Raw genomic sequence first — 15,108 nt, 5'->3', positions numbered from 1 at the left:
AAACCAACTAATCAACCAAAAGCCCCACCTCCAGAGGTCTCAGAGGGGATTTGTTACCTTTTTTCTATCAAAATCAAGATGCAGAAAACAATCAAGATGCAGAAAACATATCTGGTAGTTCCGCAGTTAACTCTCAAAAGGCAAAAGCTTTCCAAATTTCAGCTCTATGCAGAGCTTCTCTATTACACACATGCACGGGTACCGCGTAGGTAAAGGATGTTAGACAAGCGAGTGAAAACCTGCCCTGGAGACCAGCTAATGAACAGCCCCATGACGAGACTGGTGGAACTGCTTACGGCAAATGCGCATGACTATTTCCACCTGTCTTTCAGCTGGTTGCTTGATGTGTTGAACAGGTTGAATCCTTATCCGTCAGGATAAGGATTAAGATGCCATTCATTTTGGGCCAAGTGAATGTGCTGCAAGTGAAACTGCAGCAGCTGAAGAGCCCAAGTACATTCGTGCAGGGAGCTCTGCGTGGGCAAGGGTGGCTGGAGGGACGCCAGCTCAGGGGATGATCACCGGCAGGTCTCTTCAGCCAGCTCAGTGCAACTCAGCAGGGGACCACCGAGATCAGAAGAAAGGGACTTTTTTTTTAAGCTTACCTTTAACTTCTCCACCTACTTCCTACAAACTGTAGCAGTCTTTAAAGAAAGCACTTCATGCCACGCACAAAGCAAAGGCTGTGCAGGACTGTAAGGGTAACTTTGGTTCGGATGCAGCACCACCCAGCCTGGATGCCTGGGGGGTCTGATCCTGAAAATGCTCACAATGATTTGGGAGCAAGTACTGCTACTGCTGGCAGTTCAGTTCTGCAGATGGCAGAATCCGTTCGGCAGAAATCAATCCATCAGTAGTTGTTTTGTGATAGTAGCTGGAGCAGAGGGGAACGGGAGAAGGCAAAAAAATGGAGCGTTTGACAGCGGAGCCACCAGCTTTTCATTATCCCACAAAGCCGCCATGTGGTTTTGGTGACAAGTAATCTCAACTGCAGCTACTCATCACCTTTATTAGCACTATCAGCCAGAAACCTAAAAACATAACCTGTCAGTGCAAAATGATCAGCTTCTCTCCCCTCCTGGAGGTAAGCTCTGCCACAGATACAGGTTTGCCAAGCAGACTCCTGCTGCCAGCATCTCCCCGCCAGCTGTACTGCCGCTGGCTGTGATCTCTCTGTGTCCCAGACCAAAAGGCTACAGCTCTGTCAGAGGCAAGTCTGGATCTTGCAAGGGTTCGATCGTGGTACCTGTGATAGGTGGAGGTAAAAGGAGCAATTTCCACTCGGTCTAGCAGGTGCGACTCCTCTGCCGCATGGGAGAGCACAGCCAGGGCAGCCCCCAGCACGGCACGGCCACGGTCCTGCTGCTCTTCATTAACCATCAAACTGGTTTAAGCAATTTTCTTAATAAAACACACAGAGTTAGGACATTTCCCCATTAGAAAATAGCAACTTCTGCCCTTTCCCCAGTCAATAATCAAGTCTGAAGGTATAAACTGCTGTCAGAAAACCGGTCTGTGTTTGGGCAGGGGACATTGATAACCCATGGGGGGACACTGGGACAGTCCGCAGCTCTGCATAGCTGCATTCAGCTCTTCAAACAAATCCTCCAGGAAGGAAGGGACACTTGTCTGGTGTGCCATCATCACAGAAACGCTCTCTGGTTTGAACGAGATCATGTTAAGATCATATTCAAAGTTATTCTTGCCCTTCACTTATTTCAGGCAAGCCCATGGGCTATTTTAGCTCACTTTGCTGAGCAATGCAATTTTGCAACTCTAAAAGGCGACCCGAACACCCGAACAAAGGAAACCTTGAGAAAGATTCTGTAATTAAGTATCTCACCTTTTATTTTGTTCATTTACACTTCTGGCACTGACAATTCTTTAGAGATATTTATTTTTATGTAAAGACCAAACTTCATTAAAGCAATCAGAACAGAAGTCAATTAAATAATTTTACATCACTTAAGTTTCAGAAAATGTACACCACTTTCATACATTATAGGCTTGGCTGGTTGCAGAAGGAAATGGCACATGTTTGACATGGTTAAGAAATAACTTGGACAACCTGACAATTAGTTTTGCCAAAACCTGTTTTGTACTGAATACCTAACACACGCCCAAGGATTACAGTATGCCTGGTGCCGTCATGTGCATTTCATTCAACACGAAAGTATTTCTGCCAATTTGGTCTCCGATAATGTCTCAAATATTCTACATAGAATTTGTCACAGAAAGATCCAGTTAACCGTTCTGTAGGGGTGTGAGTTTCATGCTGGAAAGCGGAGACGTGACTCATGCCACTTCCCAGCCATGCCCTGGACCAGCAGGACACTGAGCACATGGAGAATTTCAAGCATATGAATAATCCTATCGATTTCATAGGGACTACTCGAACACTTAAAATCGAACAGATGGCAGGCGTGCACTAGGCAGGGCCTGCGGTGTACCACAGCATCCCAGCACCACGAAACCATCTCGTTTCACACCTGCTGAGGATCCATGAAGTCTCTCCTGCAGAAGTCATGATGATGGTCATACATTCAGTCCTCTCCAAAGTCTGTGTAATGTTTAAGGCAGCAAGAGAAATTTGCCTTTATTTTAACACTTCAGAAACTGATGTTTCCTTTAGAAATAGGTGGACGTTACTCATAATTAATCAGTGCACCCCTTATTTATATAAATGCGATGAAAGGTCAAACCGAATTTTGACAAACTGTATCTCAACAGAATCGAGGAGTGTAACTGAACCAGAGTTAAAGCTTTATAATTACACGTGCCAGATCATTCACATGTAACATATTGTCTAGGGACAATGTGAAAAAGTGGGGATTTAGATAAACTCTGTATTCTTGAGGCCTGACGCTGGTCAAACTTCCCCTGGCTTGAGTGAGCTCTACTGAAGCTGACGAGTGAGCCCCTCTGATGAGAGGTGCGAGTAAGATTAAAAACATGCCGCTGGTTCACACTAACAGGTCATTGTGGCTAAAGTATATTCTCATATACGGAACTCTGGAACACCATTAACACCCACTTACAAAACACTACAGTGATGGTTATTGGCACATAAAAAACTCCTTCTCTATATGAAAACATACACAAAATAGATAAGAACTGCCATTTTTTCAGACTTTTAAAATCTATATATAGTTCCCTTTAAGGAGTTTTAACCCCCAGTATCACAAACAACAATATTTCTTTAACAATGTTCACCTAGATTTTACTGTGCTGACATTTGTAACACTGCCACAACCTAGACCACTTTGTGGATTATGCTTAACTGTACTGTACACAAGGCGATGAAGATCGATAGAAAACCACTAAGATTTTTGCACAAAAATGTGACTTGTTAAAATCCAGAGAACGATTGAGTCACTTTATAGGCAGCAGCTACATATAAGCTGTAAATGTTACCCGCAATAAAAACACATTTTGCCATAAAGCACATATTGTGGCATTATCTGCTTCTGGCCTGGTACACAAAGCTCGATTTTCTTCCCAATGCAGAGGAATGAGGTTTGGTTAGCTTGACTCTCTCAGAAAAAAGTGCACAAATATCTTACTCTTTAAAGTGCTTTGCAGAACTGTCTCTTCTGCCTTGATTTCTACCCCGAGATCTCTCTATGCTGTGAAGACTCTGCCTCTTTCTCGCGTCGTGATGTTCAGCTAACAAAGCCTCTTTACTTGTACTTACGCAAGTACAAGTAAAATTTCAAGACCATGTTAGAAGAGCGTTTACCTTGAGAAGTAGAAAGTTGCGTATAAAGCTGAGAAGTACAGGGTCTGTCTTTTATTAGTCCACTGCGCGCTTGTGGGGCTGCACCCAGCACCCTCACGGCCAAAGGAAAGACCCTTGCTCAGGGCCTGTAGCAGACCCTGAAAGTCAAAACTTCTCCCCCAGTGCTCAACCTGAGTGACTAAGAAGGGCAAAAGAGGTTTTACCGAGGAAAAAAGTACTAGCTTTGCAAACTCCATTGCCATGTTCTCACCTCCGCGTGGGCATGGGAGAGGAGCACTTGTGTGCTTCTTTCCCCTTAGTCTGCCAGCCTCCTGTTCCCATCCACAGGACCAAGCACAGTCCCTTGGTCCCACCATCCTTCTCCCACATGGGAGAGAACTCAGAGACTGCTCCTTTTGGCTACGACACCTGTCTCTGCTGACACATGACTTCATGGGGCTTTTGATGTGTCGTTTCTTTCTTCTCCCCTCCCAACCCTAACTCCTACACCACTGAAATGCCGCATTTACCAACTCATGCAAAAATAAGTCGGCATTGGAACAACGATCCCTGGGATGTATCCTCTCTTGTCCCAAAATTTCTGACAGGGCTGTCACTGCAACTCACAAGGTAGCAACGTCTATGACAGCGATCTATCTCAGGTGCACGTGTAGCAATGCAACTTCAGCCCTCAAACGAGTCCTGGGGCCTTGCTTCATTTCTATGTCTATTTTCAAAACAGGTTTGCTTCGCTCGTTAAAAACTGATTTTGATCAACAAAGTGACACAGGGAAGAAACAAGTGGCAAATTATCTCAAACCCCCAACACTTTAGATTTGCAACATGGTGAACAAACTACTATATGTGAATTAAATTTAAAAAGATTAAAAATGCATCAGGACTTCTTTCTTTTATACTTGCTCTCGGACCAAAACATGTAGAGTCAGTAGATTAATCAGAATTAAAATATCTCAAATTGTTGTGTATAATCAATATGTGATTCATGCCCAACTCTACCAGCAGTATTACTCTAGCATTCCTGATGCACAGAATACCTGAATTAAATGTGCAGTCCTCGTGAAGAAACGATTTCACATCTTCCGCAGAAAGCTTTCAATAAAATGATATTGTGCTTAGACATACTATTTATGCTACTTCATAAATTAAAATCCTATCATAAGAAATTATTCAGCTACACTGTATTTTTATTCTTTTATCTGGAATGTTACTAAGCCTACCCTTAGCAAAAATCTCTTAAAACTTAAAATATGCACAAATATAAAAAATCTTTGCAAAATAGAAACATTTATTTAATTTTCTTCATACATTATAAATGTTCACAGATTTTAAAAATAAAACCCTAATCGCGTAAGATTAATTTCAAGTATTTGATCTCATTTTTATTACACGTGATGCTTGGTACTAGGTTCAGTGTTTCTAAGGTATGGAATGTTATCTTGGTGTAAAGCAACCCTAAAAGGAAGACTTAAACCCAACTCTCTGCGGGTGGGGAAGGGAGAGTGACAATAAAGAAGCCGATATATTTTGCACCCTCATAGCAATGATGAATAAAATGCAAGTGTTTCAATTGTGTTGCCTCCAGAAAAAGGGCACGGGATGCAAACCTTCAGAAAACTGCTTTCAGTAAGATCGAACTTGTGTGAGAAAACGAGCCCAGTGCAGTACACAGCTGAGCGCCACCTTTGAGAACATCCGTGAAACAAGGCTGGCAGAGAGAGATGGTCGTCTGCTGCTAAAAAGCCCCAGCACTGCCTGCAAAACAAAAGAGGCTGGTCTTGTGACAGCGATCTTTCCAGTGACTTTGCTTTGGTTATGCCCGATAAAGCAGCAGTTTCCTCTACCTGAGGACACAAGTGTAACGAAGCGCGAGGTCAGCACTGACACCATGCCGGCGCAGGGACACTCTCCTTGGCTTACACCCCGCTCCAGCAAAACACGTCAAGCAAGGGGACGTTCATAGGTGTAACGGTGAGCATGGGGTCACGCTTTTGGGGGGATTAGAACCGTAAGTCCCTATTCTCAAAAGCCAGTAAATACCCACTTACAACCACGTAAGCACAGGTTGGGCATCACACACCTATTCACACGCTGTTCTGGGTAACAAAACTGTTCCAAATAAGGGCCTTGAAACACACATTTTTTGGTTTCAGGAAGAAACCAATTTGCCCTTAAAACTATTTTGTTCTCATCTGTGCCAAGTATCCCTTTTTTTCATTTCAGGTACTGCACCTTCGGTGAAGGTTTCAAAGAGGTGACAGCCTAACGGAGACATCCTCTGGTGGGTGCATTTGTAGATAGGTCTGGAGACCCGAGCATTTTCAACAGCTGGTGCTTTCAAGCATAAAAATATTGTGCGCTTAAAGGGGAGGCAAGAGGAGAGGCGTGAGAATCCAGCCCTCTCACCGCGCAAGGACATATTCAAGGTTGGGCCACTCTTCGCAATGATTCGTTTGAAATTCCCTCCGTCCGCTATGCTTTCCCCTTTTAGTCCCAGTCAAGTCACAGAAGGATGCTTTAAAATGTTTTGTTTCCAAAAATATTTCTTTGATTAATGAAGTAAAAAAGAAAATAACGCAAAATACACCCAATCGCTGAAGGTCAGTAAGAACTCCCCCCCAGAAGATCAGATAACATAATGGCAGACAACAAAACCCCACGTTATCCAATAAAAATAATTTAGTAACAAATGTCCAGTCTCAGTTTTGATAGTAATCCTACATTCAGAATATTTTTCAACCCAAGAAAAGCCCACAAAGCAAATCTATAAAAGCTAATGAACCCAACAACTTCTTTAATCTTTACACAATGAAAAATAAATGTATTTTCACCAAATAAATGGGGGGCAGCCCACAGGCAGAGGAGGTTTTCCACATTCTTTCAGGAAGCAAATGTTTCAAAGATAAGAATTTGAATTGTTGGTGCTTTCAAACTTGTATCTCTGAAGACATAAAGCAGTGAGGACAGGCCAAGGGAAAAAAAGAACATAATATTTTTATGTAGCTGCATAAAATTCAGTTTGCCAAGGCAAGCAATCATGGCAGGTGAATAAAATACCATTCATATTTTCATTACCAGGCTAATGGCAGCCAAGTTGATTTTTGTGCCTGACATTTTCTTGACAATTTTGCAATGCTTCAGTAAGGCAATTAATATGAGATGTAGGCTTCTGCCCATTGCTAATATTTCTCTTTAGATCCAGCAAGACACTGGTTGACTAAAGGCATTTGAAGGAAAAACGTGCTGGGATTCATTTACTCTGTACATATGAAGATAAACTGAAGGCAATGTGATTATTCACAAGCAAAAGGCGCAGGAGGGATGACCACCGTGCATGTAGCAGCACAAAACCTCTCCCCTCCTTTTCTTTCTTTTAGCTAGTGATACTTTGTGTTCAAAAGTAGGCACGAACCCAAACGTTCAAATGCAAAAAAGGAAAACAAAAATCATTTTTTTCCAACTAACTGAAGCCTCTACATTGTACCTAGCAATATATACCAGTTCATTTGTACATGTGGCCACATACTTAGTTCTGTTTTCCTGCTCTCAGGTAGTTAATTTTGGCAGTTTCTCTCACAAACACCAACTCCCAACTGTAGTGTGTACTCAAGAGCAGCAGTGGCTAGATAACCTGGCGTAACACAGACGTATGTCACCCCAGTGAACCTCCACCCAGGTGAGTATGGCTCTCTACTTGTTATCTCAAATAAATAAAAATGGAAATTCTCTTAGGGCAAATTTGGGAAATGTTCCCTCTGATAGATATTTGTATTTTCCTATAGATATTTGTATTTTCCTAATCAGTTAAACCTTTTAAATGGCTACCGTTACAGCAGCTTATGCATTCGTCATTCGTTGTACTGCACAGCAGAGCTATTTGCTAGGCTGCGATGGGATGGGGATCTGACAGATGTCGGCTGCTTTCTGATTAGCTACTCTATTATTTTATCTTTTGTCAGTATTGAAGATAAGGACAACCACTGACCATCTAGGATAGCCTTCTGTATTCATCTGGTACAGTGCACCCTACTATACACCTTGGGACGGTGCAGTGTCACGCACACTTGGTGAATTCACATGATCGTGGAATTCAATCTCTTTTGGAAGTCATTGCTTTTAGTCATCAAGAAAACACTAGCATATTGAATTTCCTCCCCAATGGAGCATTTTTGAACGTGAAGATATTTTTAACTAGACAGTAGAAAGGAGAACCAGACCAGAAGCAGGGCAGTGAGGTCATCAGAGAGCTGCTTTTCCCCCAGAAGGCTTTTAAATGATTAAATACATCAGCAGCTGAAAATTATTCCACATCAGAAGCATCATTGTCAGAAAGATGGTAATTACTTCCCTTCACCCGAATATACTCGATATACCTCCCTTCATCAGAATCTGACATACCACATGTACATAGCCTGTTTTCAAACAAAGATTCAATTTCCTCTAGTTTTTTCCCTTTAGTCTCAGGAAGGCAGCCGTAGATGAAAACCAGTCCCAAGCCAGCAAACCCTGCGTAGAGGAAGAAGGCTCCTGCAATGTAAAGCAATATGCACAGTCGGTTACAGAAGTTCCTGTCCCTTCTCTGCTCCAGAGCAGAGGGAGCGGCAGAAGCAGCAGGCTGCAGATATCAAAGGGGTGCGTAAAAGCAATGGTTGGAGCGGCATCGTTAAAATAACGAGCTGCGGGGCCGTGGGCGTAGGAGAAGGCTGCTTTATTGCATCGCTCCACAACGGAGTAAATTAACAAAAGCAATTTCATTTCACGTGGAAGATAATACACATCTTTTTTGGACAAGTCATTCTGCTGTTAAAATAAACAGCAATTAAATGGTTGCATATCCAACAAAAAAAGCAGATATGGAAGGCAAGAACTTTCTTAGTTTATGTTAACAGCGAAGGACACACTAAGACAACCCCTCAGAATAAGAAACCTTAGCAAAGAAGAAATAGTCAGGATTAAAATAACACTTGTGACTCTTACACCTAACTATTATTTAAAAGTCCTCTGCAGAGACAATTAGCAGTGAGAAAGAGCTCGTTCCCCTCCACCACCCACCTTACCTAGGGGGGACAGAGGAGGTACCAAAGGACCAACAAACATTTACCTGCCATGTGTTTCTAGACTGATGACTCAAAGAAATGACAAGTAGAGCTGAAGGGCTCTGTACTAGTAATGATATGAAGGTCACAAAACTCCCTAGCAGTTTAATGTAATTTAAATGACTTGTAGTGGAATGGCTGAGCAGTAGTCTGACAAACTCTCCACAGGCTCCAGCAGACAGGACTTAATCAACAGCTGGGAGTGGGGCAGCAGCATCTTACACAGCTAATTCTGCAAGGACCATCTGAGATTGGCCTTGGATGCCATCATAAACCAGAAAATTGCAGATGCTGTCTCCTTAAGTGGGAATCAGCACATTTCACTAAGTCAAAAGTGGGGTTTTTCCAGCTTCCCTGTTTTAATCAACTGTCTAGGTTCTCAGTTAAGGACAGGAAGAAGTATTTCTTATGAAAGCTGGACCAAACTCTATGATCCAGGCAGGTCGTATCAGGTCTCTAGTCTTACTAAACCACAGTGGGTTGAGAACACTGCATTCACAGTTGACATTTCATAGCAAAACCAACTGAGCGACCCAGAATCAGCAGAAAATCTATGCGCCAGTGGTAGCACTGCACACACGGACACATACTGTTTCTTACCATAATACGTCAGATATTCGGCTGTATGCAGAAATGTCAGTGACACGAGCACATTGAAAACCCAGTTGACTCCAGAGGAACACGCGTTTCCTGTACTTCTAGCCCAAAGTGGGTAAATTTCAGAATTGACGGTCCAAGGCATAGGACCCATCCCTAAGAATTAGAAAAAAAGGTCAATCTCAGTTTAATGCCTGGACTCAAAAGTAAATTTAACATGCAGCCTCACTATTCAACATCTTACCTTTACAATTTTTTAACTTATATGCATGAACAAACGTTTGCTTACCAGGTGCAAAGAAAACCAAGTATAAAATAAGGCCCAGAAGTGCTGTCCAAGAGTATGGAGTGGGGCAGAAATTGTATGCCCAGAACAAATCTTCCTTTTTGAATACTGTTTCATTTGAACACCTGAAAAATAACAATAAAACTTAGTATTAAAGAATTTTCAGGGAAATGGGTGACATCTCTTTATAAACATGGCACATAATGTCTTATGAAAAGCTGACAAATGTAAAATTAAGATGAAAAAGCTCCATCCCTGTTAATTTATCAAGATCTTTGAGCCAAGTCCTACATTCAGAAATGTGCTTTTTCCCAAGCCTGGTTTTAGGAAGAGTAACCAACACAACATTCCTGAATTTAAACATTTGCCTTGTATCTACAGGTCTTCTTCAAATGAATAGTCTTCACTATGCAAGCGGTCATACCAAAGCCAATGAGACCATTCACATGAATATCACACTCTGCAGAAAGAGCTGCAGCAGCAGGACTTCGAGCTAAAGATGCCACATGCAAGGATTTAAGGTCAAATGGAAGTTAGTCCTTAAGTCATTGATGAACTATATGCTGCACACTTTGGGTGTAATCAGTAATGCCTATGGAGTGTGCCAAGGTCAAGCGAAGTTACAAGGAAAAAAGTCGTATACTTTCTCTTCTACGCAGTGAAATAATTTAGAAGAAGGCAGCATTTCTAGTTAGACAGTAAAAATAAGAATCAGACCAGAGGTAAACTGTGCCTGTGCTACTGAAAGAAAAAGTTACTCTCTTCCAAGGACTATGTGGAAATCATGTATTTCTAGGAATAGGTATAAAGCCAGGTATTTTCATCTGACTGTCAACAAAATATTTTAAAGGAATACTGGCAACTTAATTTTTTGTTATAAATCTTATTTTTGAAAACTAGCATTTGTTTAAAGGGACAAGTCATAACTGTAACTAGAGAAATTTTTCAGCTGCAACCACATCAATTGTTACAGCAGAAAAAACGGGTACTTTTGGGAGAGAATACTTAGGCAGACACCACCCTTTCATATGCAAACAATGTTATTTACTTGGAGAAAAGAAATCACAGAGAGCTGAACATCTGTCTGGGTTACGATTTCCAGATCAGATGAGCACTTACATGAAGGACGTGACCCTCTTGACAGTAGGAAAACCAGAATGAAGATGCCTGCAATGGGTGATAAATCATAGCTGGGCAACGAGTGGAGAGGTGGTGGAGCAACAGACACCCTGAAATATTTCAGAGGACCTACCACCACTGCAGCTGATTTTCAAAAGCAACTTCCAACAAAACATTCCCCCTCTAACTTTCCTGTTGAGAAATGACCAGGTAGACCCAGGCTGAACAGGAATGTGCTAAGCACTGGTGGCCAACCCACAACCAGTCCTGGGGCAGAAATTTTCCTTATGCTGGCATGGATGTACCAACAGGACAACATTTAAGGCAGGATGTCACTGTGAAGTCCCAAACCCAATTTCAGGACAGCTGGAAATCCAAAATTCAAATACACTTAAAGGAGAGAGGTTTACCCAACAAATCCTGGAAAAACACATATCTGAAAGCCCAGCCAAACTCTAACGCTGCCTTAATGGTGGTAAGCCGCAAGATTTGCAGTTCCACCTTGCACTTGAGCAGTGCCTGAGCAGCTGGTGCCAGCACTCCCCAGAGAAGTGCCGAGCCCTTGATGTGCTGCCGGCAAAGCAGCCAGTGCCGGCATGCACCTTTCCACCCTGCCGCAGCCCTGCCTTGCCGAGCTCCCCCAGAAAGCCCATCTCATCCAGCGCATACAGATTCACTTTCAGTCTTGAGGTGAAAAACACACAGAAAACGGGCCAACTGAACATCTCTCTCAAAGATATGTCCCTCGTACCCGGATACAACAGGCTCACAGCCTCAGCTGCTGCCTGGCCACTGGAGCACCCATCGGCCTAAGACACCAACAGCTTCCATGACAGAGGTTTTTCACCTTTTCTCAGCCAAAAGTACTGCTGTCATCCTTACCACTTCTTCATCTTGCTTCTAAGCATCACCCCAGGTTCCTTCTTCTGTCACTTTGCTCTTGCATGGCTCAGCTCAGCATTTCTTTTTAAGTTACGAGCACGAGACACAGATCATTCCCTGTCAGTGTCCACCTTGACACTTCCCTACCACTCTACGCCCTCCTCGCCACGTGCAGGTTAAATCAGGTTTGAGCTATATCCTAGGTACAAGCCATACAGAAGAATGAACTGTGCTGGAGAACTATCCGTATGTTTAAACCAGCTGTTCCTTACACATTAAGGAAATGGTGTTTGAAAGATTAATTACTGAACACCCAGTGATCCCATTGCCATCTCCCGCTCAGCCCCACGTAGCTGCCTGCTCTGCATCTGCACCACTGCGAGATCACAGGATTGCTCAGCTTCACACCGTTTTAACAACATCACATTTGCTTCTTTCACTGTTACTCTAATTTCATTTGCAGGTGTTTGGTAATGAATACAAGCTGATTAGCATTTTAAAACATCTTGATGCTGAGATTGGTTTCTCTGTTCTGCCCAGCCAGATTGGCAGCTCCTCAGAGAGGAGCCTCATGCTTTCTCTCGAACGCTACTGTAAACAAAGACATACTTGGTTTATTATCTTGCATCCATCTCCATCAGTGCAAACCAACCTGCTGATTCATACAGACACAACCGCTGGGAGGTCTGGATGTTTCCTTCCCCTACCATCCTTCCCCAGATGTGTCCTACTTTTGACAGTGGAACACAAACGATACAAGGGAAAACCACGTCTCCAAAGCCTCCTACGGCTGAAGCCACTCATCTATTCTCCTCTGTCTGCATGTAACTAGAAGGAAATTCTGTTACAAGAAAGCAGATATAGTGCATTGAAATGGGAAAAACAGCGCTTGACTAGATTTAACAGAAACCTTGCAGTAATAAACTGTGCTTTGCTTATCCTTCAGTAATAAACCAGCATGGCACGCAGAGTAAAAGCAAAGATATCTGCATCTGCTGGCATCTTGCAGTGCTGGGCACGTTCAAAAATAACACTCCTTCAAGGCTGGGGATTTGTTCAAGCTCTGTTACTGTCCTAATTCTACTGCTATACTACTATTCCTACAAGATCTATTATTTTGCTGAAGAATATATTAATAATTACTGTATAATGTACTATCACATAAAATTCTGCATTTTGTCCTGCATGAAGAGAGCATCTATGATGGAAAGCGGACGAGCAGCTACCCATCACTTCACAAGCTGAAATGCACAGAGGAAAATGCCCTGTAAACTGCTTACAAGTGAAATGATGCAGTCAAGTACCAGTGCAAAGAGTAAATTGTAAATACCAATATGCTGGGTAATTGTCATATCAGTATAAACAGTGAAGACACACCACATCACTTCCTCTGAAGTTACTGCCAAAGTGAAAACATGATAGTGCTACACTGAAAATCTTTACCATTAATTTCTTTCGTTATGTATTTTCCACAGATAATTTAAGATGCACATCTGTTCTAATTAGTGAAAGCCTGACCTTCTAACAATTGATGTGAACAATTCGACTGACTGGAAATAAATCAGAACAGCAGTAGATTTCTAAATTACGGGCATTATATGCTTGGTTTTATAATCACAGAATCCATCTTTTATCAGATATGGTCTGTAGTTCAGAAGATCTAAAGCTTTGCTCCCCACCTCCTTAAATTATCTTCATACGGCACATAAAAGAAGGTAAGAGAAGAAGAGCTGGTGTGGGTGGTCTAAAATGTTATTGCTAATAATAAGAAGATGAAACAGGGTAAGACCATTTCCTTGATAATCAATCTAAATTTTCCTAATACTTGAGCCAATTTGGCTGTAGAATAATTCTGAACTGCAACACTGAAAACCACAGATAGGGAAATGGCTAGAGAGTACATAGCACAGGCAAGCGAGCACAGCACAAGACAAAGACCCAGCTGATTTTCTCCTCAAATTTCCATTAATTTTTTCTTCGCTGTAGAGTGAGGACTGTGTAGCCCTAAAGATATGGCTTTTGTGGGAATTAAATGTTTCATTCTGAACAGTTCATATATTTTTAATATGAAAGCTGCTGACTTCTCATTGTCTTTTAAGCCCTTCAGAAGCATCTTAAATGGATTTATATCAAAAGTCTTAAAAGGTCAAAATTCAAATCAAATCAGGCTAAGGAAATAAATTACTTCTAAAGAAAATCACTAATGTGATCATTCATCTCCTTAAAATGCTTGTTAGAACAGGCATATCTCAAAATTACACATTCTGCTCCGAGATAAACTTTAACGTCAGGTGCTGATGGTACAGAAAGATTTTAGACCTAATTCACAGTTTCACTAATCCCTCATTTCTTTGTTCTAACAAGAGTAAAACTACTTAAGGACCGCTCTAATGCCAGACTTCTGTATCTGGGTTATCAATTGATGATAATCTACAATTTACCGACTTAGTCTCCGGTGTAACACAAATATATTGGATTTTAAAAAACTTCCTTTAAAGAGATTTTTAAAGTCTCCTGTGTAGAGTGCTGACTTTTATATCATGCCAATCCAACTGAACAATACAAATTTATGCCAAGCTTACTGACTCATCTTTTCACCTGAAGCCTGGTCATGGAAAGGACAGAGGACCAAAGAGACATAATTTAGAGTAGCTGCTGTTTGGACTGAGAAAGGTTTTTGTGGAAGATGCTTGGGAACAACTAAGATTATTTATCCACGAGCAATTACTCATCCTGTGAAAGAATCTGGACCTTGACATTTGGGTTAGTTCTCACAGCTTCAAGCCCCTCTTTTTCTGCTACAGAGATTAAGTTGTCTGGACAGACCCCTAACTGTCTTTAAATTACTTAAGGACAGAATTTAGCAAGGTACCAGATTAACTGTGTAACAATTTAGTGGTAGTTAGACATGTAACTAAGAACAACTTTGGAAACCGCCTCTATCCTGTCCATCAAGTGGCCTCTCTAATCCACCCATATACATTCAAAATAGTTACATTAGCACAACCTAGAGTACATTTGCCCCTGTACTCGGCACTGGTGAGGCCGCACCTCGAATACTGTGTTCAGTTTTGGGCCCCTCACTACAAGAAGGACGTTGAGGTGCTGGAGCGTGTCCAGAGAAGGGCAACGAGGCTGGTGAGGGGTCTGGAGAACAAGTCTTACGAGGAGCGGCTGAGGGAACTGGGACTGTTCAGCCTGGAGAAAAGGAGGCTGAGGGGAGACCTCATCGCTCTCTACAACTACCTGAAAGGAGGTTGTAGCGAGGTGGGTGTTGGTCTCTTCTCTCAAGTAACTAGCGATAGGACGAGAGGAAATGGCCTCAAGTTGCGCCAGGGGAGGTTTAGATTGGATGTAAGGAAAAATTTCTTTACTGAAAGAGTGGTGAAACA

At 42.1% G+C, this 15,108-nt stretch overlaps 1 protein-coding gene across 1 annotated transcript in view; it reads right to left on the bottom strand.

The window, feature by feature from the left end:
* Positions 1-1,830: 1,830 nt before the first annotated feature.
* Positions 1,831-15,108, bottom strand: part of SLC2A13 (solute carrier family 2 member 13) — a 171,772-nt gene continuing 158,494 nt past the window's right edge. Inside the window, exons 8-10 of the mRNA XM_076328876.1 lie at positions 9,719-9,840; positions 9,433-9,585; positions 1,831-8,263 (exon numbers count right to left, since the gene is read on the bottom strand). Coding sequence (XP_076184991.1) covers positions 8,037-8,263; positions 9,433-9,585; positions 9,719-9,840 — 502 coding nt within the window. The 3' untranslated portion in view covers positions 1,831-8,036. The remainder of the gene's footprint in view (positions 8,264-9,432; positions 9,586-9,718; positions 9,841-15,108) is intronic.

This window comes from Aptenodytes patagonicus, chromosome 1, assembly GCF_965638725.1.
Source record: "Aptenodytes patagonicus chromosome 1, bAptPat1.pri.cur, whole genome shotgun sequence".
Classification (NCBI taxonomy): Eukaryota; Metazoa; Chordata; class Aves; order Sphenisciformes; family Spheniscidae; genus Aptenodytes; species Aptenodytes patagonicus.
This window is presented reverse-complemented; position numbering and strand designations above follow the sequence as displayed.